Source organism: Crinia signifera, chromosome 5 (assembly GCF_055691185.1).
Source record: "Crinia signifera chromosome 5, ASM5569118v1, whole genome shotgun sequence".
Lineage (NCBI taxonomy): Eukaryota > Metazoa > Chordata > Amphibia > Anura > Myobatrachidae > Crinia > Crinia signifera.
The window spans coordinates 304,923,695-304,950,512 of record NC_139221.1 but is presented as its reverse complement, the minus strand read 5'-3'; the positions used below and the strand labels follow the sequence as shown (position 1 = coordinate 304,950,512).

General features: G+C 46.8%; 3 protein-coding genes across 4 annotated transcripts in view; 2 read left to right on the top strand and 1 right to left on the bottom strand.

Annotated features, from left to right (window-relative positions):
• The window catches only part of TFPI2 (tissue factor pathway inhibitor 2), a 68,453-nt gene extending 50,954 nt beyond the window's left edge, over window positions 1–17,499 (bottom strand). Inside the window, exon 1 of the mRNA XM_083189447.1 lies at window positions 17,225–17,499. The gene's annotated coding sequence lies outside the window, so the exon portion shown is untranslated. The remainder of the gene's footprint in view (window positions 1–17,224) is intronic.
• GNGT1 (G protein subunit gamma transducin 1) lies at window positions 10,656–13,911 on the top strand. Of its 2 annotated transcripts, XM_083186400.1 has the most exons (3): window positions 10,656–10,896; window positions 10,985–11,083; window positions 13,492–13,910. In XM_083186400.1, the coding sequence occupies exons 2-3, from the start codon at window positions 10,988–10,990 to the stop codon at window positions 13,615–13,617; spliced, it is 222 nt and encodes a 73-aa protein (XP_083042526.1). In that variant the 5' UTR covers window positions 10,656–10,896; window positions 10,985–10,987; the 3' UTR covers window positions 13,618–13,910. The 2 variants fall into 2 exon arrangements, with proteins under 2 accessions (XP_083042526.1, XP_083042525.1); XM_083186399.1 differs by lacking the exon at window positions 10,656–10,896 and having other exon boundaries at window positions 10,903–11,083; window positions 13,492–13,911.
• Window positions 17,500–23,661: 6,162 nt separating the features above from the next.
• The window catches only part of LOC146081299 (putative acyl-CoA dehydrogenase 6), a 107,668-nt gene continuing 104,511 nt past the window's right edge, over window positions 23,662–26,818 (top strand). The window contains exons 1-2 of the mRNA XM_083189445.1: window positions 23,662–23,712; window positions 23,893–24,082. Coding sequence (XP_083045571.1) covers window positions 23,918–24,082 — 165 coding nt within the window. The 5' untranslated portion in view covers window positions 23,662–23,712; window positions 23,893–23,917. The remainder of the gene's footprint in view (window positions 23,713–23,892; window positions 24,083–26,818) is intronic.

Sequence of the window (26,818 nt, the reverse complement as noted above, 5' to 3'; positions counted from 1 at the left end):
GTGACACCAGCCTGATTCAAAGTGAAGTGAAAAGGATCAGCTTCATCCAGCCGGCAGTACCCCAGCATGGGACCCTTGTGGTTCCACTAGCTGGGGGCTGCTGAAGTAACACATCTTTCATTTCATTGTATCTTATGCACTCAATAATGTCACACTTTGTTCTATACCTCCGAACATTTGATGCCTTCAAGGACGGACATTGCACGTGCCGTAGTCGTAGAAATTTTGGGGGCGCGACCTAGCAGGAAGGGGCATGGCCTGTACTAGCGGTGCTGCCATGAGGCCACGCCCCTGTTTAAAAAAAATGGAACCTTCCCGCGAAAAGCGGGACAGTTGGGAGGTATGTTTGTACAAGTAACATTATTTATTACAGTGCTTACGGATATGGGACATTAGGTCGACCACTAAAGGTGGACACATGAAATTGGTTGACATGGCTAAGGTTGACAAGGTCGGAAGGTTGACACAAGCATTAGGTCAACAATTAAAAGATCGACAGTCAAAAGGTCAACGTGAGTTTTTCCCAGGGTTGCCTACCCTCCCGGAATGGCCTGGAGGGTCCCGAAATTCGGGTCCCCCTCCCGGCCCCCGGAAAGGGTGACAATCCTCCCGCATATCCCCCCATCTCCCTCGATCTGTCCCTCGGCGGGGGGTCCGCTGGTAAAATGCCACGATCGCGGCATTTTAGCCCCGCCCGCCGCAGTGCAATGCCTGAAATACCGAACCGCCTCTTTTTCACTCCCGGAGATGGCCCCGCCCCACTGCCTAACAGAGCTGGCTGCCCGCTCCCGGAGTCGGTAGGTAAATATCTCATTTGGCTCCCGACAGTGCACAATAATATAATTATGTCGATGTGTAAAAGTTTGTTTTGTATTTTCATCATTGTAACTTATTTTCAGGGTAGTCAGAGCTGTAAATGAATATCCAGATGATATTTTGCTCTTACAGTAACGTGCAGTACAGAGGAAAAGGGAAATATTTCCTAGCAGCCAGGAACACTGCCTACCTCCCCGCCCACCCCCCCCCCCCCCTCCCCTCCACATCCTCTGTGACATAGCTCTGAACAAGTCTACTGAGGTCATTGCAAATGTTATAATTAGCCATTAGCTTTTGCTAGCAAAATATTGTTTGTTTAACGTACACAAGTAAACTTGCCGAGCCGGTGTCCTCCCAGGTCCTCACAGTTACATCTAGTGCTGGAACATGTAAGTGGTTGGCCCAGGTGCAAAAATATAATTTGGGCCCCCTTCCTGCACCCGTCCCCAACCCAAGTTTCCAATACACAACATGGCAGTGGGTGATAGGGAGAGGCAGAGGGTGACAGGGAGAGGCAGAGGGTGACAGGGAGAGGCAGGGGGACTCAGAGTGTAACACAGAAAAACAGTGAGTGACAGAAAGAGGGGTAACATGGGCAACAGTGGGCTCCTTAGGGGCCCCAGTGCACCGCTCAACCTACACTATTGATACAGGTAGTTCCAACTCTGGTTACATTGTTTCATCATATTATTATATGCAAGCAGATGTATTAAGCCTGGTGAAGAGAAAGTGGAGATATAGTGGAAGGTGAAAATGCACCAGCCATTCAAGTCCTAACTGTCATTTTTCAAACATCGTCATCATGGGAACCTGTAGTTGCCCAAATATACTTGGCTTTTGCTCTGCCAAACCCCCCTACCCCTCGTCTCTCTCTCTCTCTCCCCCACTACTCCCAGCTCTCTCCCTTTGATGTGTATAATGTGAATCAGTGGCACTTCATGCGGTATAATGTGAATCAGTGGCACTTCATGCGGTATAATGTGAATAAAATTGTGGAACTGTGTGGCAGAATTTTAGGGCACAACCCCCTTTTTGTGGAGTGTAAATCTTTCCCTATAGATTGTAAGCTTGCGAGCAGGGCCCTCCTACCTCCATGTCGGTTTGTATCTACCCAGTTTGTTTAATCACTGTTTTTTCCATTTGTGAAGCGCAACGGAATATGCTGCGCTACATAAGAACACTGTAAATAAATAAATAAAATTAATAAGGTTTGGGTGCAAATTTGTCATTTGCAGGGCGGCGCCGAACACCCTAGCACTGGCTCTGTATATGTTGTATATATTGCTATGTGCTTGAGTTCTGATGCTTCTCTCTGACAAGATTCAGGTAGAAGACATGGCTGCACCAGCTGTACTGACAACCAGAGCCTTACAAGTTACAGGACATGATGTTATACATCAGGTCCTGCTATCTGACTGCGGGCACTCACTTCTTTGTGGCTGTGATTCTGATTTATGTCAGCTGCCCTGCATTATTTACTTTTCCTGATTTACTGTTCTACAATTCTGTACCTACAGCTCAATTGTGAGATTACAATGATTTATATTTATTCACAGTTTCTTATATAGCGCATTGATTCTTATGCTCAATTACCAGAATTTACCATTACTGTATATTATTTGTTAACAGTTATTTATATAGTGCACACATACAGTATTACACTGTATTACACAGCGCCTTACATTCCCATCAGTCCCTGCCCCAGTGAAGCTTACAATCTACATTCCCCATCGTATATATATACACGTGCACACTTTCATTCTAGTGTTAACCTAGCACAGGGTTGCCGACTTTTACAACCTCCTCTCCGGGAGAACCCCCAAGAGGAGACTGTCAACATCACTACTGGGGGCGGGGCCTGATGGAGACATAGTCAGTACCTCCCCCCAGTAATGCAAATACCGCAATATGCGGGTCTCCGATGAGGGGGCCCGCCCCCTTCCGACTAAAAGCCACGAATTGCAGCAATTTAATGCTTCCGCCATCACCAGGTACATGAGGGGGGGGAGGGGACCGTCGGAAACCGGGAGGGTTGCCCACCTTTCCGGGGGGCCGGGAGGGGGACCCGATTTTCGGGATCCTCCCAGCCATTCCGGGAGGGTTGGCAACCCTGACCTACCAGTATATATTTGGTCTGTGGGAGGAAACCGGAGTGGGAATCGAACCCACGCTCTCAGTGCTGTAAGGCAGTAATGCTAACCATCCATACTGCCCAATTATATTGTATCATTGTGCTTTGTAACCTAACAGGCCCTTCACATTTCACAGTAGATCGCAGGTTTCTATTGCTGTGACAATATAATGTTACGTATTGAAGGAAAAAGAAAATCTGTAATAACCAGATGAATGTTGGGAGTTTTTTTTTTTTTAAGAATAAAATATGAATTTCAAAACAACTCTGCTAATATTTCATTTCTATCCTTCCTTATATCTCTAATTATTTTATTAATAAAACACATTTACAATATATTTTTTTCCCGAAGCCCATAACTATCCACTTGTACTTAATGCTCCTGGTAGGTGAAGGGTTAATCCTGGGTTTATACAGATGAATCAGAGAACAGAGGACACTGAGGAGGAAGGAACCAGATGTTCTATTGAAGATGGGATGTTGTATGGGCAGCCAATCGGATTCTTTCTATTATCTTCTAGTAGGTGCTAAATAAATAAGTAGAAACTGATGGGGGAAATTTACTAAGATGTGTATTCTACAAATGTGATGTTGCTATGGGCAACCAATCAGAATCTACTTCTTATTTATTTAGCACCCTCTAGAAGATAGTATACATGATATGATTGGTTGCCTATAGCAACATCACATGTGAAGTAGAATACACGTCTTAGTAAATTTCCCCCGATGGATTGCTATTAGCAACTGATTCGGTATGAAATCCCGACGGTCAAAATCCCGACTGGGTCAAAATCCCGACTGGGTCATAATACCGACATGGACAAAATCCTAACAAGGTCAAAATCCCGACATTTAAAATCCCGACAGGGTCAAAATGCCGACATATAGAAAGTACAGGTGAAACAGTCAACATGACTTTGGGTCGACAGGTCGCGAGGTCAACATGGGTTTTTTCACTGTTTTTTTACCCGATTGTTGACACAGTCGACATGGACACAGTTGGAAGTGAACCGCAGCCCCTCGCATTACTATTTTATTCTCCCACCACGCCCTAGTGGATGGTAGGGCATGAAATATCGCCTGTCGGCACATGTCGGGTCAAAAAAACAGTGAAAAAACCCATGTCAACCTCGCTACCTGTCGATACAAAGTCATGTTGACTGTTTCACCTGTACTTTCTATATGTAGGTATTTTGACCTTGTCGGGATTTTAAATGTCGGGATTTTGTCCTTGTCTGTATTATGACCCATTCGGGATTTTGACCCTGTCGGGATTTTGACCGTCGGGATTTTGACTGCATCCCTTAGCAACACTGCATCTTCAATAGAACTCCCATTTTAGTAAATTTAATTCTACATGGGGAGAGTTATCAAACCTTCTAAAGAACACAAGGGCAGGTGTTGTCCATAGTAACCAATCAAATTATAACTACTGATTATCTAGAACAGTCTACAAAATGACACCTATAATCTGACTGGGTGTGTAGGATAATGCCTCCACTTGTACTCTTAAGAAGGTTTAATAAATCTCTCCTTAAAGCCCTGTACACACGCTTAGATTTTTCCCTGTTTTCGATTCGATTTTGCTTATAGAAGCAAAATCGAATCCACATAGAATGGTTTTAGGACACTTCCGATCTGCATTCACACCGATGTGCGCTCCCGTTTTCTCAAAATCAAATAGAAAAATCTACTGTGCAGCCAAGGCAATCTCGGATTCGATCCAGTAAATCAAATGAGTACATTGTGCCTACATTGTAAAATCGAAATCGAATCGAATGCAAAAGTACAGATCTAATGCCAAATCGAATGGGATGATCTAATGCCAGATCTAATAGAAAATAAAATCTAACATCAAATCTAAAGCAAATCTAAGCGTGTGTACAGGGCTTAAGAGTCATTGGTATATATTCAATCACTGTCAAAACTGCCATCTTGCCGAAAAGACGTCAGTTATCGACATGAATACATCGGAAGGGGTTCCGATGTATTCAATATTAGCTTTTTTTTCGGCATGGCAAAATCTTTCGACATGTCTAAAAAACAGGTGGATTGACGGAAGAGCCGTTAATTCACCTGCTTTTGACTGAAACACAGCCAAAACTGCTGTTATTCTCAATCCGGCATAACAAGATGCCGGATTGAGGCAGGGAGGACGGCGCCGGGTAAGCAGCAGCAGCTTACACGGCGCCGTCCTCCTGTCCACCGCAGCCCGCACCCTCACGCCGCCGCCCGCACCCTCCTGTACATACCCGGCTCCATCCAGGCTCCCTCACCCTCCCCCGCCTTCCCCCGCCTTCTCCCGCTGCAGCACTCATCCGGTCCGAGCGCCGGCCGGGCGAGTGTCAATCATCGGCCAAATCCGACATCAGGATTTGGCCGATTAATTGAATAATGGATGCCGGATCCATTCCAGCAAAATGGATCCGGCATCCATTGAATGCTGCCCATTTATGGAAATACAACAATGCATTGGACATTGTGTGCCATGTACTGTATGGCACACTTTGTGATTTATCTAAAATCAGTCGACGCATGATATAGGTCAACACGGCTAAGGTCGACGGGGTTGGAAGGTCGACACAAGCAGTCGGTCGACAATGGTAAGGTTGATGGCTGACGTGAGTTTTTGACGTGACTTTTTTTTGCACCGAATTTCGACATGAGTCAACATGGACACTCTCACATTTGCTTTGCCGACCTAAGCCGTGTCGCCCTTTAGAGGTCAACCTAATGTAGTCGACCTTCATATTGTTGACCTAGTGACCGTATCCCCTCCATTTGTGTCATCTCACCAATTCATACAGGTGGCTCATTGATGTGCACTCCAGTATAGCAGAATCACTGGCATGCAGAGCACATCAGCAGGATCTCCACACAGGACAAGCTCTAGATGATACCTTTATCCAAGTAGTATGTGCTGTACCCCCAGGGGTGTGTTTGGCACGCTCAATCCTTCCCTCTCATGATCCTGACCAACTACTCTCCACCCATGTCCCACCCAGTCTCCACCATATCATCACATCTTCCACCAGTCCTCTCAGTTCCACCACCTCTGACCATATTACACCACACAGTCATGGTTGTATCTCTAATGCCCAGGTACTGAGGTTTGCTTGGTCCTTGTGGGCATCAAATTCATCTCATGGCTCAACAAAGGCTGTGGCTGTGGCTGGGAGACCAGTGTAGAACTATCTCTCCTTGTTGCAGACACATAACCACTCCCCCAGGATCCGACTCAATTAATTGGCTACAGGGGGGTAACCCCATAGAAGCCTGCGGGCTTCTATCCGCAGAGTGAGAGATTCGCTGGTGTCACTGCGCATGCACAGATGGACTCCTGGGTCACAGAAAATGTGAAAAATTCATGTCAACATTTTGCTTGTGTTGACCTGACTTGACTGTTGTGCATGTCAACCTTTTGTTAAAGTTGTCTTTGTGCATGCCAACCTTTTTTTTAACCTGGACCGGAGCTGTGTGGTTGAGAGCCCACCCTTCTCTCCCTCAAGCACACCTCAGAGTCCTTATCCTGGCTTTGCACTGTGCCTGGATACAAAGCAATTTCTCTGAGGCTGGACGGCTTTTCTGCAACCCTCTACAGGAAGCAGGGCAGGCGACAGGGGGGGTCAAAGGGGACACTCGTACTGGGCCCGACCAGTTGAGGGGCCCCAAGACTTTGAGGGACTGAGGGTCTGAAAGCATGGCTGCCTAATCACTCGTCTGGCTACCTGTACTAATGAGTTTAGTGACATCACGCAACACACTAAACCACACAACACACAATGCTGTGCCCTCCCATCTCTGCCCTCCCGTATTATATTGCATTGTAAATATTAATGATCTATTTACTTCTAATAATAAAAAAATACATTCAATATGCAATGTAATAAGAATCCGCGTTCAGTGTTGGGGGCCCCCCGAGATATCAGTGTTCCGGGCCCCAAGATTTTTGTTGCCAGCCCTGACAGGAAGTTGTGACCATGGAAATACTACACTCCCTGGTGAAACGAATCCTGTTTCACCATAATATATGTGGCGATATATGTAAGTACACTTATCCATGCATTATCCCATACCTCCTGCTTTTTATGTGCACTTTAGGCCCTATATCAGCCTGGTTACTGCAATGTAAAGTACGAGGATGACTCCCAGGAACAATAACCCTCTCCAGACTTCCCTGTGATTAGTATTACCCAGGAGGCCTTTCTATTTCTTGAGAGGCTTTGTAACCGCTGAAACTGAAATCTGATTTCTCAGACAGTTTGCTGTCACATAAAAGCTTCTGGTAACCGCAGTTCCCTATCTCTATAAGGTCACAGAAAACATGTTTTCCCAGACAGAGTGCTCCGGCCATGGCTGCAGGAAATTGTGGACAGGGACATAAAACCGAACGTCTAAATGTGATTAACATTGCTGCAAAACCATATGGTTCCACGTGGTCTGTTTAACCATCACCCTTCCCGTAATCCCTGGCTAAAATAATGATTTAAGCCATCTGTATCTGCATGTGAAAGTCGCCATCCAGCTCTGCTCTCATCAATTGGTGGGGTAGATTGCAATTCACGGACCCAAAATCTCCATGCCATCCACCTACATTTTGCTACGGTATCGGTAATTATAATATGTACGAATCCTTCAATCAGTGCCTTCTGCTTAAAATGTTTCAGGTGCCCCCCATGGTATTTCCTTGTTGTCATGGGGATCACCACCGCTTTCCCCCTGGCCACCGTGGGTCTGTGGTCTTGTCACAACTGCCCCCATTGAAAATTCACTGCTTATTGTCAGGGGTTCTGCTCATTATCAGGGGATTCACAGCCCCTTAACCTGCTGAAGCGGGTGTGTCGCGCTCAGGGCCGCTGAAAGTGCAGCTGTGCCCCATTTAAGAAGGGGCGTGGTCAACTGGAAGGTGTGGGGTCACTGGAAAGGGGGTGTGGGCACGCCCCTGTTAAAAAAATTGTAGAGGTTGTGGCTGGCCGAGTGCCGGCCGCCGCCCTGTCTGGCCGGTGGGAAATCTACGCAGGGAGAGAGAGGACAGGCTGCTGCTGCAGCTGCCTCTCTCCCCCGCTCAGCAAATGTCACTGAGCTAAGTGGGGGAAAGAAGCTGTGCTGTGGCTGCAGCCTCCCCACTCTACTCCCACTGCCCGACTCCCTGCAATGAGTCCCGGGCCCCTCCATCAGACTCGGGCCTGGGTAAACAGTACCCGCTCCCCCCCCCCTCGACAGCACCAGACGCACTTTCTCTCTATTCAAAAAATGTCCTTCCCAAAATGGCTCCCTTCTCCTCTAGCATCCTTAATAACTGTCTTTTCTGTGGTCATCTCTGAAAAAACTATATGTAAAAGGAGCCCAGGGGATGATTCTGTAGTGGAAGTAACCTGAGCAAACCCATTCAGAAGATTTTAAATGTGCAGAGAGGTTCAGCTGTGAGAGAGGTTCAGCTGTGAGAGGTTCAACAGTGAGAGGTTCAGCTGTGAGAAGTTCAGCTGTGAGAGGTTCAGCTGTGAGAGGTTCAGCTGTGAGAGTTTCAGCTATGGGAGGTTCAGCTGTGAGAGGTTCAGCTATGAAAGGTTCAGCTGTGAGAGGTTCAGTTGTGAGAGGTTCAGCTGTGAGTAGTTCAGCTGTGAGAGGTTCAGCTGTGAGAGGTTCAACAGTGAGAGGTTCAGCTATAAGAAGTTCAGCTGTGAGAGGTTCAGCTGTGAGAGGTTCAGCTGTGAGAGGTTCAGCTGTGAGAGGTTCAACAGTGAGAGGTTCAGCTGTGAGAAGTTCAGCTGTGAGAGGTTCAGCTGTGAGAGGTTTAGCTGTGAGAGGTTTAGCTGTGAGAGGTTCAGCTGTGAGAGTTTCAGCTATGGGAGGTTCAGCTGTGAGAGGTTCAGCTATGAAAGGTTCAGCTGTGAGAGGTTCAGTTGTGAGAGGTTCAGCTATGAGAGGTTCAGCTGTGAGAGGTTCAAATGTGAGACGTTCAGCTGTGAGAGGTTCAACTGTGAGAGGTTCAGCTATGAGAGGTTCAGCTGTGAGAGGTTCAGCTGTGAGAGGTTCAGCTATGAGAGGTTCAACTGTGAGAGGTTCAGCTGTGAGAGGTTCAGCTATGAGAGGTTCAGCTGTGAGAATTTCAGCTGTGAGAGGTTCAGCTGTGAGAGGTTCAGCTGTGAGAGTTTCAGCTATGGGTGGTTCAGCTGTGAGAGGTTCAGCTGTGAGAGGTTCAGCTGTGAGGGGTTCAGCTGTGAGAGGTTCAGCTATGAAAGGTTCAGCTGTGAGAGGTTCAGCTGTGAGAGGTTCAACTGTGAGAGGTTCAGCTGTGAGAGGTTCAGCTGTGAGAGTTTCAGCTATGGGAGGTTCAGCTGTGAGAGGTTCAGCTGTGAGGGGTTCAGCTGTGAGGGGTTCAGCTGTGAGAGGTTCAGCTATGAAAGGTTCATCTGTGAGAGGTTCAGCTGTGAGAGGTTCAGCTGTGAGAGGTTCAACTGTGAGAGGTTCAGCTGTGAGAGGTTCAGCTGTGAGAGTTTCAGCTATGGGAGGTTCAGCTGTGAGAGGTTCAGCTGTGAGAGTTTCAGCTGTGAGAGTTTCAGCTATGAGAGGTTCAGCTGTGAGAGGTTCAGCTATGAGAGGTTTGGCTGTGAGTGTAAATCAAAATTGCGGGGTGAAAACAACAGTTGAGCATTTGTGGGCCACATGCATTTCCAGCCAGTATTTACACCTAGGCTGGTGCCTTTGGAGCTGCTTGGGAGGCAGGGATAGAATGTTACCAGTCTCCACCTACCCCTGTCACCCACACCCCGCCCACTGGCTGCAAGGTTGTGTGCGTGCACCCAGCATCTGCACATGCGAACGCGTATGGACTACCGAGGGGACCGGAATAAGGTCCTAACCCCTTATGGCTTCATGCATTTTTAAGTATAATTTCACTAGGTCAACACATGAAAACGGTCAACATGCATTAGGTCGACATGGTCAAAAAGGTTGACACATTCATTAGGTCGGCATGAAAAACATGATATTTTAATTTTTTTCTTTTTTTTTATGTGGTTTTTCATTCTTTACTATCCAAGTGGGCATAGACAGCGAAGGAATACAATAATGTTCCAAGCACAGTGAGGTACCGAGCCCAAAGCATGGAGAGGGGACGCGGTACCCTTATACAGTGCCCATGTCGACTTCAGTTGACATAGACACAGAAAAAGGTGATTGGGCTCCTATGTAACATGTCACTCACTGGGAAATGACATATCTCCACTTTTACTGCAATCATTTCATTATTTCAATCCTACCTATATCAACAACTCCCTGGGGAGTTTAATAAATATTTGAAAATATAATTGTGTATATATATATATGTGTATGTGTGTGTATATGTGTGTATATATAGATATAGATATATATATATATATATATATATCTATATCTATATATTTCTTTTTTTTTTTATAGATACACACACACACACACACACACAGTATAATAGTATTTGTATAATGCACCAGACACTAGCTTTTCCAGTTGTGAATGAATCCTGCAGACTCACAAACACGAGTTCCATGCATTTACACTAATCTGGATAGAGCAGTCTGCCTGCTAAACGGATTAGGACATGAGATACCGGGGTGACCCCATCTGCATCCCTGCTGGGACTTGTAGTGCCACCAGAGACTAGCAGAGCCCCAGGCTGCCAGCCACTGCCCAGCACAGCACAACATAACTGCCCAAGTGCCCATCTCACCCAGCCACATAACAAATCGCGGTGCCATGCTAATTGCAGCAATCTAATAATCAGGGGACGTGGTGTCTGTGGAGAGCTGCGCTGCTGTGGTCATGGAGCCCTGATGAAATCAGATTAGCAGAGATTATGCAGATTACTTTAAAAAACAGCTTGGTTCTATTGCTGGAGCAGCTTTGGGAAGGTGTGCGAGGAGGCTGTGGCAGAGGAAGCTGTTCCTGCAGGGAGCACAGCACCACAAGTAAGTCCTCATGTAGGGACCGCTGCATGCTATGACCTCTTCCAGAAAGACTTCTGCGGCATATATTGTTCCTTTTTTCCCCCATCAGACAATGCCGGTGATCAATATAGATGATCTGACAGAGAAGGATAAAGCAAAGATGGAGGTGGAGCAGCTGAAGAAGGAGGTGAAGCTGGAGAGGCAGCTGGTGAGTGCAGGCTCATAGTAAACTTCTAGCAAACTTTTTTTTCCCATACTCTGCAGCTGTGCAGCCGCCCAGCAGCTTCCCAGCAGCAGGCATCCATGGGAACAGTACAGCACAGCACACACTGGGATGGGCACTCTCCCCTATTACTGACAGATAGCTGGATAGTTGGGATGTTTCAGCAGCAGGTGACCTGAGGCTCTCCATAGGGCTGACACTGTCCATAGAGCTGGCACCTAGGAAACCTCTAAACACTGACACATGCCAAACATTTCCCTCTGGGTTACAGAAACTGAAGGGTACATTTACTAAAGTGAGAGTTTATAGAAGTGAGATATGATGCCCACAGCAGTTATAGCTATAATCGTGTACAAGATAAATGATAGGTAGACTCTCATTGGTTGATATCACTCACTTTTAAAAACTCAGGCTGGGTACACACTGGGCGATATATCGTTAAAAATATGTACGACACTGATATTGTTAATGATACATTGTGAACATCGGTCAGTGTGTGCGCTCAATATCGTTCCTGTGCATCGATAATGACCCCCCATGTCGTCTGTCTGTGACAATATCATCAGAGCCTGCATGTACGGAGCGAGGTGCGGGTGATGTCACTGACCGATTTTGTGAACGATATCGGTCCGTGTGGCATATCATTCTCCCGCAGCATCGATGTAGTTAACTCTATCGCTGCCTTCGGGAATTTCTAAGTGTGTATCCAGCCTCACACGTTACCCCTGAATTTTTGTGCCTCCCCTGGTTACGGTGTAGATGGTAGACAGTGTCTCTTCGACAGTGACTAGGTCAACACAAAAGAATGGTTGACATACCCTAGGTCGACATTGACAGGAGATCGACACAAGCTTCAGGTTGACATGGACGACATGAATACGGTCTACATGTTTTTTTATGTTTTTTGGTGTCTATGTCGACCTATGTTGACATGGGCACTGTATAAATGTACCGCGTGCCCTTGCATGGCTCGCTGCGCTCGGCCCACTGTTATCTGCCCACTTGGATAGTAAAGAATGAAAAACCACCTTTTTTAAAACGTGAAAAACGTATTCATGTCGACGATGTCCATGTCGACCTTGAGCTTGTTTCGACCTTCTGTCAAAGTTGACCTAGGGTATGTCGACCATTTTTAGGTGCCGACCTAGTCAGTGTCGGCCATTAGTAGCCGACCTATTGACTGTCGACCTAGACATTGCCGACCCGGGAACCGCTTACCATCTCCCCTTCCTCTCCAGCAACAGGTGCAAGCAGTATGGGGGGCATTTATGATTCAATGTTTGCGGCTAAATCACTGAAAACAGGTGTTATGGGGAGGGGGGGGGGCTAGCCGCAAATATTAAGTATCACTAGAATGTACCATAGGGGGACCGCAGCAGCTGCAATCTCCCCTGCATCACCGGCGGCCGCAGTCCCCATAAGGTTTCTATGGGGGATGCGAAGCTGCCCGACGCATCAACTTCGCATGAGATGGCGGTAGCTCATTGTCACCGGGGTGGTGCGGTCAGCGGGTCCAGCAGGGGCGTCAGCACTAACCACACATACACAGACCCCCCGGCGCCCGGCTCAGCACATCGCAGGTATGGGCTCCCCTGTCCCTGCGATCAGGGGATGATACAGCCTGCCGAAAGGTTTGCATTTTACAATGCGATCCTGGACGTTAATATTCCACCCAGATCGCATTGAAACTGCAAACCTTGATAAATGGGCCCCTAATTCACTACTTGTGTGCTGATGAGTAATGCGTCTATCCCTGGTCAGGCTCCTGGGTGTCCCGTCTGACTCTATGGTAATGGATAGTTTGGACTGAAACCCAAGCAGTGTTCTGGGGAAGTTATTTCATCATTGCAAAATGTTTTTCTGATATTAGATTTGCTGTTTTCTATCCAGTCTGTTTGTATCTTTTTCCAGTTCCTGTACATGTAACTTTGTCACAAATGTAACAGTATGACAATTAATGACAACAATCTAACTCAGGGTTTAAATAAATCCCTTTATAAACATTTTATGCACCAATGCATGGAGATCGGTGAATAGTGCAGCACATATAATTCAAGTGTCATTTTATTTCGGCTTCATACATGGATCATTGTTAATGTGAGAGTATACAGGGGAGAATAAGACAGCCATACCCTCAATCCTATTAGCCTAAGCCTAGAACATTATCCTATTTGGGACATATGGTTCATGGTGTAAAGCAGGTCACACAGGACAAGCGATGCAAGTAATACACCGCATCCGTATTTCCCATTGTAATCCCTCACGCCCTATGTCTGTGCATTACACTAGAGCGTGGACCTTATTTATGCAGCATTAGTCACCGGATTTGGGATTGATACATTTCCTCTGGATTAGGAAACATGAACCTGATCATACAAATCTGTTTCCTTAAGGTTTCCAAAATGTGTGAAGAAATCAAGACGTATATTGAAGGGAATTCTGGAGAAGACCCACTGGTAAAGGGCGTCCCAGAAGACAAAAACCCATTTAAGGAGAAAGGAGGATGTGTCATTGCATAAGCCCCCCTAGGACTGTTCTCTTCAGTCAAGACATGGTGTAGATAAGTCTGTATGGCTCTGATGGCACATGTATAGCCCCCAATGCTGCACTGCATGGAACACAAGCGAGGACTGTATGTAATCCCCACACTGCACTCTGCGTGTACCCAACTCGGGGCTTAATGTTCTAAGCACAGAGGACGTCGTGGATGTGTCTGACATTGCCCCAGGTGTAACAAGTTTGTTCTTACGGGTTCTGCTAGATTGGTTTAATAAAATATGTGTCTGTTAATCAAATTCAGGACCTTTATTCTAGAATAAAAATGTCTGATTGATTGTATGATTACTTGGTGATATATTGGTGTATAACAAAGATACAATGGTGGATCGGGCCAAGAAATCGGCCAAAATAGCACGTGTATGGCATCGGAACCAATGCGTGATCCCGTGAAAACGGACCGGGGTCGGGTCAAACTGGCTGCACGTAAGATAAGCCGTACATGTAGCCATCAGCGCCGCATCGCGGGAGATTTTTAGCACTTGCGATATATCGCATCCGATACTAGCTATGTGCCAGGAGAATGTTAAAAAAATCCATAGAAATGACTGGGTGGCTGCTGATTGGCTGAGAGAGCTCCCCCCACCCTGGGGTAGTATTAAACCTGATAAATCGCATGCGATTTATCCCATGGAAAAATGGCACATCGAGCGAACCCTTGGGAGCTCAAGGAGAGTTGGGACAAGCTGGACTAGTGTATGGGAGCCTTTAGTTTCAGCCTGCATTCAATAGATAAACAGATGCTGAGATGGGTCAAAAAGCTCAAATAGCAAAGCAGTCATTGCTTGTTTTTTTTTTTTCATGTACTAATTTATCATGAATTGCATATTATATGTGATATGGGCATGATATTAGTGCCTGGGATCGTATTAACCCTTTGAGTGGCAGCGTTGCTGTGAGAGATCCTCAAAATATCTGCTAAAAATGCCAGCACCCCTGACCATTACAAACATCTAATACCCCTTTCCTAAGGCACCTCGGACCCGGGAAATTGCCAGGTTGGTGATGTGTCGACCCGGATCGAGGTGCGGTGTAATAGCACTAAAGTTTATAACCCTGGTTGACCAATCTGGCAATTCAACCCGGGTTATAAGAAGAGCTAAATCCGGGTCATTCCCCTTTCACATCGCAACTAATTACCGGGTACAAGCCGGTTTGACCCGGTAATAGTGTGATGTGAAAGGGGTTACAATGTCCCTAAAATGGGTAGCAACACGGCAATAAGAACCGGTAAGAAAGCAGAGTTCTTACCAGTTCATTGCCCTGTTGCTTGGCGTTGTGAACGGGTTAAATGGGTCGAGCGACCCATTTCCCATTCACACTATGTAGGAAGCAGCGCTTGGAGCTTGCGCCAGCTGTAAGCGCTGCCTCCTCCCCCGCCCCCGATGAGGCACCGACACTCCGCCGCGCCCCCGGATGATGTCAGCGAAACGGCAATATTGCCGATTCGCTGTGGGGATGTGAATATCCCAAAATGCAGGTTCGTGCCGGGACTGACCCATTTCAAAGTCACGTGCAACCCTACATTTTGCGATGTGAAAGCAGCATCACCCTCTGCACAAAGGGTCGGCCCAGGTTTAATGTGAATGCGCCGGACCCAGATCGAGATCCTAGGTCCATACTGGCATTCCTATGTAAGAGGGGCCTTATACTAACGTTCAGAGCTCAGGAGAGCTGTAGATGTTACAGTTTGCCCTCTTTTACACCCCTTTCAGACCGCAAAATGCTGGGTCACATCGGGAATTTGAAACGTTGTGAACCTGCATTTTGCTCTGTTCAGATAGCTTCAGCGAACGGGCAATAATGCCGTTTCGCTGATGTCATCGGGGGAAGGAGGCAGCCCTTAGAGCTGGCCCTGCACCAAGCACCGCCTCCTCCATTGGGGTAAACGGAAAATGGGCCGCTCGACCTGATTACCCCATTCACACTGCAAAGCAACACGGCAGCAAACCGGTAAGAACCCTTCTGTTTGATCGGTTCGTATTGCCGTGTTACCAGTTTGCGGGACCCGGTAACCCCTTTCACATTGCACCAATTACCAGGACGAATCATCAAGAAACAGGCTTGAACCCACTAATTAGGTGTGATGTGAAAGGGATATATGAGATGCTATGACACAGAAAGTAAGAGTATATACTGTAGATACTATTCTATTATATATGGGTAACCAGGTAATCCTAGAGCCTAGTCTAACTGGCTTTTAGCTAATCCTGGATTAACTGGCTATTTAGGTTTTGAAAACACATTGTAGCTAATTCAACAATGTAGCAATGTGTGCTCAGCGTCTGAAACCCAGTATGCTTATTACAATTTATCAATGATACAAATAACAATTTGTCAATTCTATGTTCTAAACTAGCAATACAAAAAATATATATATTCATTATTTAAAAATGACGTAAATACAACCAAATGTGTTTCTCTTAGGATAAGTATTCACAATAGGCAAAAAGATAAAAAATAATAATCACAATTAAACATAAATATCCAAATATTGTAACAATCTATGTTCTGCATCTTGCCGCAGAACAGATGAGGCAGTCATGCGGTATAAATGGGTATGGGTACCATTGTGTCAACCAGAATTGGGTCGGCAGTCAATATTTCAACACCACGTGGTCGACACGCAGTAGGTCAACAGGGTCAATAGGTCGGTGGAAAAAGGTAGACACTACAAAAGGTTAGCCGGTACAGTAGGGCTACACAGTAAAAAGGTCGACCTGGGAATTGTCGACACATTTTGTGAAGGTAAGTGCATGTTATTTAAATGAATGTACCGTGTGCCCTTGCGAGGCTTGCTTCGCTCACAACCCTTCTGACATGGTAACTATTCCCAGTCGTAGTCCATGTGGATGGTAAATGATAAAAAATGTTGGGAAAACCAATAAAACTATGTATGTCGACAATTGTCATGTAGATCTATTGAATCTGTCGACCATTTGATTTGGCAACCTTCAGCGCTGTCAACCTTGTGCATGTCAACTTTTTGTCCATGTTGACCTTTGTACCTGTCGGCATAATGCATTGTCAGTCTATTAGAACAGGATACAACAAGAAGGTTGACATAAGCATTAGTTCGCCATGGGCAAGGTCCACAGTCAAAATATCGACATGGGGTTTTTCACATCGTTGTTATGCCCCGCGGAACCCCCCCTCCCGCGATTCGTGGCACCCCCCACCCCGTGAACCCCCCTCCCTCAATTCGCGGCACCCCCCTCCGCGACCCCCACGATTCGCGGCAACCCGCGACCCCCCTCCCGCAATTCGCGGCAACACACCGTGCCCGTAGGGCGCGATGAATCACTTAGTATAATACATAAGTGCCTCAGAGGGTTATGCGTGTAGAACTTAAATATGATAGGCTTGCCTGCTGAGGTGAGTTTTCAGGGAACGCTTGAAACATTAGAGGCTAGCGGAGAGTCTTGTGCGTGGAAGAGCATTCCATAGGATGGGAGCAGCCCGATGAAAGTCCTGTATAGTGAATGGGAGCTGGTGATCCGTGCAGAAGAGAGACTCAGACCTTCCTCAGAAACTTAATAAGAAATGACTCTATAAATGTCACACAGTTACCTTCTCATATTGGTTAGGAGATGGGAATTGCTAGAATCCAACTGGTTGCTATGTGTTATAGCATTATAGTAGTAAATAAGCCAATCTCCTTTATACCATAATATGGGATTGCCATTAGTATTATCGGAGAACTCTCCTAGAGACCTTTTACAGGATACAGATCCCCAGATCGGACTACCTGGCCTATAGTGGAAGAGAAGGATAGGGCTTTAAAGATTAAACTGGTCACAATTGTGATTGGCGAAATGGTGCAGATCTGCTAGTCAGGGAGGTAGAGAGCCTGAATGGGCCCCAGTACATTTCAGGGGGTGTGGCCGACTTGTGGGAGGTGTGATTATACACCTTTTGAAAAAAAAAAATTAAGAACAACCCTAGCCACACTGCAGCCAAGTACACAGCAGGATATGCTGTATTGAGAGAAGCTGCTGGTAATGCCAGGTACTGGGGCCCTCCATCATACCCAGGCCTGCGTTATTAGTACCCCCCCACACCCCCCACCTCTCAACATGACCCTCTCGAGGAGGGACACAATGCTCTGCTCCTGGACTTTCTTAATGTCATCACATGTGTTGAACAGGTTACTTGATTAGAAAGGTGCTCCAACACAGGTTATGGTGATCATAGATTAAGAGGCAAGTGCAGGAGCAGAGCAATGTGTCCCTCCTGAAGAGGGCCATGTTGCGAGGTATGAGATGGCAAAAATGGGAATATTTAGTGTCATGTGTGTCAGTGGCGTAACTAGGCCTCCGCAGCCCCCGCCATGGCGGGGAGGCGCAGAGTAACTATGGGCGCCGGGGGGGCTGCGGTGCTATAGTTACCCGCTGCGCTGCTGCCCGGCCGCATCTTCGGTCACTGTCCCGTCACTCGCTCCCGGCGCCGGCTCCTGCTGATAATGAAAAGTGACACTTAGAAAATGGCTGCCCCCGTATTGCAGACAGTTTTGGCAGCCATTTTCTAAGAGTCACTTTTCATTATCAGCAGGAGCCGGGAGCGAGTGACGGGACAGTGACCACAGATGCGGCCGGACAGCAGCGCAGCGGAGACTGGAGCAGCGCAGCGGAGCTGAGGGAGACTGGATGCGGCTCTGTCAGGTATGGGTATGGGTATGGGGAGGGGGGAGGGGGGGGGGCGCCGAAAAAGTTTGGCGGGGGGGCGCAAATTATATAGTTACGCCACTGATGTGTGTACAGGTGCCCACACACTAGAAAGATCTGCGATCGTAAGATGTGCGCATAAATTAGCCTTGAAATCTTTTTTCCGTCCTGGACAAAAGATTTCAGGCAAGCGCACATCTTCACCAAAGATTTTTCTTAAGATCCCCTGTGCGTTCCTATGGATCTTTTGTTAAATCTTCTGATCTTTTGTGCAGCATGTAAGATCAGAGGATTCAGCTAAAGATCCACGGGAGCGCGCATCGGACAAAAATCGGCCGATTTTCGACCGATTATCGGTAAACATCAGACGATATGCCGGCCGATTTATCGGAAATCGGCCAATCGGCCCAAAAATCGTTCTAGTGTGTGGGCACCTTAAGGCTCATATATATACCTCTTTAATGGAGTGTCTGTATTCTCTTTACGGGGTGTATATGAAAATTGCTGACAAGTTCAAACTTTGACTCATTCTGCCCACAAACCAGTTTTCCCAGATCCGTGGCTATCTCCTTCTATTTACAGGTCCCATTAGGGTCTGTCTAATGTGTTTCCATACAGCCTTTCTCCCATGACCTTGTGACCTGCAATAATGTCCTCCTGCATTGGTGCTCTGGGGAGCGTGTGGTATCCAGGGCCCCAGGTTTCATAGATCTGTGCTCGTTCCCATGTAAATATACTTATATTGGTACTTGTTTCCTAGCACGGCCCCATCGGGACCCATCTCATACCTTAACTTAAGGTATGCGATGGGACCCGACCGACCCGATTTCGGGCTTTTATGTCAAATGCCCCCCCCCCCCCATTGTTAACGCCACCCCACGATGAACACCAATCCGAAGGGTGGCGAGCGCAGCAAGCCCGCTAGGGGCGGCGATACGCATCCTCCGACCTTTTTATACCCCCACTATCCACGGCGGCTTGGAGTTGATATTATATAGTGTGGCGAGCGCAGAGAGCCACCGAGCCCGAAGCGTGGCGAGCACAGCGAGTCCTGTGAAGTAATGCTCGCTACGCTTGCCACGCTTCGTGTATGTGGATACACAGTGGATACAGCTGGGCAGCCCGCGGCTCTCTACCCGGCTGTCAGTGCTTACAGTTCTTCCCAGGTGCAGCTGTCCTCTCATTACTGGGAGCATATTTTCCCCCTCGGCAACAAGCATTTATTCCTACATTAAAACGACCATGTAACCCCCATGGCAGCGAGCATGTATTCCCCCATGGCAACAAGCATGTTTTCCCCCATGGTAATGAGCATGTAATCCCACCTGGCAACAAGCATAGAACCCATGGCAACAAGCATGTAATCCCACATGACAACGACCATGTAACCCCCCCATGGCAATGAGCATGTATTCCCCATTGGCAATGAACATGTATTCCCCCTTGGCAATGACCATGTAATCCCACATGGCAGCAAAGAGCATGTCATCCCACATGGCAACGAGCATGTAATCCCACATGGCAATGAGCATGTAATCCCACATGGCAACGAGCATAGAACCCCTGGCAATGAGCATATAATCCCACATGGCAATGAACGTGTAATCCCATTTGGCTATGAGCATGGAACTCCTGGCAATGAGCATGGAACTCCTGGCAACGAGCATAAGGGTGTAAATTTTTGACCTGTCCCTGTGTATGGAATTTATTGTGAATTTTGGCTCAATCCGTGTGGCATTATGTGTAAGGAGCAAGTATAATGGGGTCTACTATTTTGTTGCATAATATGTAGAAGTGGTATATGGTGCGGTACACAACACTCAAGGACATGCCCCCTTTTGAGTGGCCACACCCCTTTTCCGGAGCGCGCACTCAACTACATCCTTCACTTTTGACGACAAGGTGGGCCAGTGTACTTTAAATGCCAGGGCCTATTTATAATCCCATTCCTGTCGTCTCTCTGCTCTCCTCCTCCGTTCTCCACTAACACACCCCCTTCCCCCTCCCCATCCCATCCCCTCCGCTATCATGTTGCGTCCCCTGTCATTTTCTCCTAGATCCCCCCCTGCCTCCGACATCATAGTGGGATTCAGAATCAGGTGCAACCACATTACCATTGACACATTATATAAATGCACCTGGGATTTGTAGTTCCACATTAGTTTACCGTCACAGTTTCTCTAAAACCATTCTAAGTATTTGATGAAGTATAAAATGACTTTAGGTGGGAGAATGGCTGCTGCAATCTTACCTTAGTAAAGTCTATTCAAAAAGTTTGCTTTCAGCAGACATTACATGACAGACATAAGTGTATTCGAAAGGGCAACCCTATTATACAGAGTGCGCCCTAATATCGGTCCTGTTAGCAGGTCTGTGACTGTGACCGCTGCTCAGTGCCAACTTCACGCCCATTGCTGCTAAGAAATTGGAAATGGCAATCAGTGACTGTAACCTTGCCACCACAATGTCCCTGCGGAGTCATCTAGCGATGTTTCTTTATGCATTTTAACCTCAAATTCAGCAGCCACTCAAAATGCAGCTGAGAAGACTTTTCAAGTGTGTCCAAGGTAATTGCGCAGGTTATAAAGTGCCCTTGTCTGGAATGTTGGCTTCTTAAATCGCACACAAGGCACCACATCATTATTAATCAGCAAGGGCAGCTCTGGAACGATTTGCTGCTAAGCCCGGCCGGAGAGAGGTCACTTCATTGGAAAAAGTAAAGTACCTCACAAAACTTTAGCTCTTTTGTATTTCTACCAGCACGCAAGAGGCACAAAGCAGAATTTGGGGTGTGCTGAGAAGAACACAATTTGGTTTACTCGCAAAGGCAAATTCCTTCTCAAATGGACAAAACCATGTGCACTGCAGGTGGGGCAGATGTAACATGTGCAGAGAGAGTTACATTTGGGTGAGTTATTTTGTTTCTGTGCAGGGAAAATACTGACTGCTTTATTTTTACACTGCAATATAGATCTCACTTGGAAGTAAAACCCCACCCAAATCTAATTCTCTCTGCACGAGTTATATCCCCCCCCCCTGCAGTGCACCTGGTTTTGTCCATTTGAGAAGGAATTTGCCTTTGCGAGTAAACCAGAATAAGGGCCAGTATGCAAAATTATTATTTTCCAATGCACAATGGCCCACAGCATGTTTGGTACTGTACATGCAATGGACTCGTACTGTGCAGTTTGGGTTTGTAATGTCGTTTACGGCACCAAACTGTCAGTGATTGTCATTCTGATGCTGTGTGGGGCCAGGGAGTGGGCCATTGCAGGGTAGGGATGGGGCTAAGATCTTCATCAGTGGACAGAGGTTTGTGGACCTCTAGATAGGACTTGCGGCAGCTGGAGTGTACGACCCCATGGGTCTTAATTGATATGATAATAATACAGCATCTGTGGATGCATTTTAGATCAGAAGTGCAGCAGGGCGAGTGCTGGAACAGCACATTGCAGCCAGAATTGCTAGTGCAGTGCCGCCAGAGCAATGGGGGGTGAGATATATATCTGCAGCATATTGGCAATATTGCTACTAGTTCCCATCTGCAGCAGGGACCCTGCCGCTGACTTCCCATCCGCTGCAGGGAATCCACCACTGAGTTCCCATCCACTGCAGGGACCCCGCTGCTGACTGCCCAGCAGTTCCGGCAATGTGTTTTCAGTCTCAGCGGTACACGTTGGCAGCTAACGGCAGTTGAGCTCCGGCCGTGGCCCGTGGGTGCTTATCATTCTCCATGGGTGCTCGGGCCCCGGAGCACACACGGAATCGGTGCCTATGCTAGTGTGTACCCAGCTAGAGTCGTCATCAGATACCCCTGCAGCTATAGCACATGGCAGTGATTACAGCAAATCACTATCCTTGCAAAGAAGCTACTTCTACCCCTTTTAGACCTGCGACCCGGCAATTAGCAGGACGCTATGGAAAGCCGTCCACCCATCGGTCACCTGCTGGTAAATGGTAATACCACCGTTCACCGCTCACCGCTGCCCCGTACACACTGGGCGGCTTTTGAGCTGAAAGCAGCTCAGACGACAAAACTGATTTGCTTTCAGCTCAAAGTCGCCCAGTGTGTACGGGCCTTAAGAAGTGTTTGTGGTCCTTCCCGGACAGATTTTGGAAGGTCATAATAATGTGTCAGTAAAAAAATACCATCTGACAGCAAAAAATATGTTCAAGGCTGACAAGCTTCAGAGTTATTTATGATATATTAGAGCATTTTTGTTTTAGTAAAATTGTTATTCTGCATTTTTAAAGCCAAATTCCCCTTTATTGATGTTGCAGAAATGGAAGAATTAAATGGGAAACACATTATGAAAGAACAAGGATGCAAGTCAGGGGGATATTGAACATTCACATAAGGAAGTCTGCACTCTAACCCCCTAGCCTCAGATATTTTTTTGAGGTAACATCTGGAGTGTGGAGCCTAGGGAGCAGACACCCCTTTCTGTGCATCCTGCTGACCCCTTCCACCATAAACAATGACCTCTGTGGTTTCCTGAAGGGAAAAAGACAGAAGCATTGGTATTCTGCCTGCCGTAGCCGGTATTAAGGAATTCAGGATACTTCCTTAAATGTGAGGCTGATCAGTCCACATTTTGCACACAGCCAGTGTCCTCCGTTAGAATGTCTTCCGCTCTTAAAATGCCCCTGCACACAGCCCCCGGTCTTCCACACATCCATACCCTCCAACATGACCCATTGGGTACAAAATGCTCTGTTTCTTCACTTATTTGTCAGTGGCAGAGGTGGGGATGCAGCACAGTTCAAAATCCAAATGGGGGAGACACACCAACTGCCAGTGAGTGTCAATGTTTGGCAGTGGATAGGGGGTGGCAGTTGGCATCACTCCGCTATTTGAAATTTGGCCCCACCTCTGGAGCTGCCACTGGACAGTAAGCCCAGGAACTGAGAATTTTGTGCCTAATGGAAAGGGTCATGTTGGAGGCCATGTAAATCTGACATCAAACTTCAATGGTCCTGACGAACTGATGTTCTGCAGCAAATCATGCATCGCATACAGACATCACCTGAAAAGCCGCATTGTAAAAACATCACCCTGGAAATGTATCTCCTTTACAGGAATGATAATTGTGCACAGGTAATCTTAGGTGTGCACCTAGCGCAATATCCAACGACAGCATCCCATTTAATAGTAGTCATCTATTGTGCTATATGTGCTATTAATGCAGTTTTGCAAAAGATATCTAGGCTTACAGTATGATATACCGCATACCTGCCTCTGTTCCTAGTGCACATGAAATGTTAATAAAATGTATTCAGCAGCTCTGCTACAGTATTGCAGCAGGCTGATCCGATGACGTCACTCTGTCATGTGACCAGGGAACTCCGGCAGGACCGGAAGTGGGGCAGGCTACTGAAGTTTGCAGTTGCACAGTGAGTGACAAGCAGCTGGCAATGTTACTTTGTTTTAAATTCCCCCCCTAACACCCTGCACTCAGCAATGACAATCTTTGTACTTTGCCATTACTATACTGTTATGGGAGTTTTGCTGGGAGACTGGCAGCTTACAGTATGTATTATTTGTTTACACTGTGTCCTTGTGTCACATTGCAGATCCCGGGGACAGATCCCTGCAGCTATGGCTCTCAGGCTCTGCTCCCAATATCTCCTCAGCAGCACCAGGCTCGGATCTCAGGGTAGACTGTTCTCCCTGACAGCCTGTGCCAGCCACCCTACCAGCCCAGAGGCCCGGAGTGCACTTTATACTCCAGAGCACAATGCCATCAGGGAGTCACTCAGAAAGGTACAGTAACAGCTACTGTATGCTAGGCAGTACAGTATAGTATATTGCCAAGCCTGTTTGGCTCATGCATTTCACTGTGCAACTTTATATCTGCAACTGGTATTTATTTATTGTTTTGCATCACAAATGTCTGGATAGTAGAAAGAAGGTTCCGTTTACAACTGACTGGTGTGATTAATGCAAAGACATATGGCTGATCTGTAGTAGTGGGCGGCGGCTCTACCCCAGCGTTTGCGCAGATTGCATTCGCAGTGGGTAGGAAGCCACTGCTGGAGACGGATATACGCAACAGACACGGGATAAGGTCATTAGGTTGACCCTAGAAAGGTCCACCTTAAGTCGACATGGCAAGGTCGACAGTCAAAATGTCGATATTAGTTTTTCATGCTTTTTTTTTTGTTCGTACCGACGGGCAGTATTTCATTCCCTACCATCTACTCGGGCATGGAGGGAGAATAGAATAGTGTGGCGAGCAGACATGTTATGCTTGTTGGTGTCCATGTCGAATATGTCGACATCCAGGACAATTCTTTTTGAAAAACTCATATCGACCTTGCCCTTGTCAACCTAATGCTTGTGTCGACTTTCCAACTCAGTCGATCTTAGCCATGTCAAACTATTTCAGTGGTTGACCCAACGCTTGTCGACCCAATCACCCATGCCCATATGCACAACCCTCACTGTCCACTTTATTGGTCACCTGATTCCTGGATCCCTGGGGTGGGGGGTTCTCTTATTTACTCCCCGTAGACATCTGAAGTTTCGTGGAAGCAAAAGCAAATCATTGCAGTAAATGTATGTAATTCATATCATGTAGATATTTGTTTATACTGTATAATGATGACATTTGCTGGGGTGCACCTAGAATAACTATTTACTGTAACATGAGCAACTGCAAATAACAATTTCTCATAGAACGACAAGTCCTTGCTTCTTATGGGGCCGGCAACACCAATGAGTCAGAAACTGTGTAACTCGTCTATTTATACCAGGTATGTCCAAACTATGGCCCTCCGGCTGTTGTTAAACCACAAGTCCCATCATGCCTTGCCACAGTTTTGCTATTAGGGAATGCGAACACATGACTGAACACAGTCCCACAGACCAACACTCATATATGTACAGTAGGACTTAAGGTGCCCATACACGTTACAATTATTGTATACAATATTGTATACAATATCGCATCTCATCGCATCTCGGTTTTGCGATGACATCAGATTAGATGAGATCTAATACAAAAAGTATGTGCTGCACATACTTTTTGTACTAGATCTCATCTCATCTAATCTTATCGCAAAACCGAGATCGGATGAGATGCGATATTGTATACAATATTGTATACAATAATTGTAACGTGTATGGGCACCTTTACCCTCATAGTGCCAAGCTGAGGTGTGCAGTATTGAATGTTGGGACTCCAACCTAATTAAAATCAATGAAAAAAATGAAAAAAAATCCATCAAAAATGGAGTCCCAACATTCAAGACTGCACACCTCAGCTTGGCACTATGAGGGTAAGTCCTACTGTACATATATGCTGAGTGTTGGTCTGTGGGACTGTGTTTGAGGCGCTGGGCTCTTTGGGCTGCTGTTGCTGGGCTGCTCCATGGCATCATATCGTACACTTTCAATCACCCCTTTAGTTTGTTTAATATATATGTAGCACCCTTCACATTTATTATTACTTCTTACCTAGGTAAGTCCTATCACATATAATTTCCCCTATCCCTTTTACTATCACTTTAATTTCACACTAATGTGATGCCATGGGGTGGTTCTGCTGGGCTGGCCTGGGGGGCCCTGTGCCCTGGACCTGTCCCAGAGTAGTGTTAGGGACTTGTCCTATTGAGGTAACCTGGATGCGGTGGACAAGCCCATACTAATGGCCATTGCTATGCTAATAACCTCAAATGCAATATAGCAAGATATTAAAAGGTCTAGCATATATATTTAGTGTGCACCTGCAAACTCCTCCTCCTGCTTGCTGCACTACAAGTCTCAGCAGGTAGCACCTCAAATGTCCAGGGTGTGCAGTTTAGGGCCCCTCTCCCTATGTATTGCTAGCAGCAGTGGTCGAATTGGAAATTTTAAAGTGGGGGTATGGAAAAAGTGAAGGTCTGTGCTATGCGCGCGCGCTCCAGAAAAGGGGGCGTGGCCATTTTAAAAGGGGTGTGGCTGCTTAAAGGGGGCATGTCCTTGAGTGGAGTGTGCCACGCCATATACGTCTTATATACATTATTCAACACAATAGTAGACCCGACTTATACTTGTCCCTTAAACATTGTGCCACCCGGATTGAGCCAAAATTCATGTCATGCCAGCCAAAAATTCACGTCATGCAACCCAGATTGATCCACACTTTACATAATGTCACACAGATTGAGCCAAAATTTGTGGACGCAGGGACTGCGGGGAGGCAGGGGCACGGGCATGCATAGGTACAGACAGGCAGGCATAGAGGCACACAGGGACACAGGGACAGTGGCACATATGTGCAGGGACACACACGGGTGGGGACAGAGGAAAGCAGGGGCACACGGCAGGGACAGAGGCACACATGGGTATGGGATCAAATGGGCAGGGACAGAGGCACATATGGGCAGGTGCACACATGGCAGGGACAGAGGAACACATGGGTAGCGGCACACATGGCAGGGACAGAGGCACACTGATACGGTGTACATGTCAACTTATGTCAAAATTTGGGACAAAAAATGTGAAAAATTCATGTCA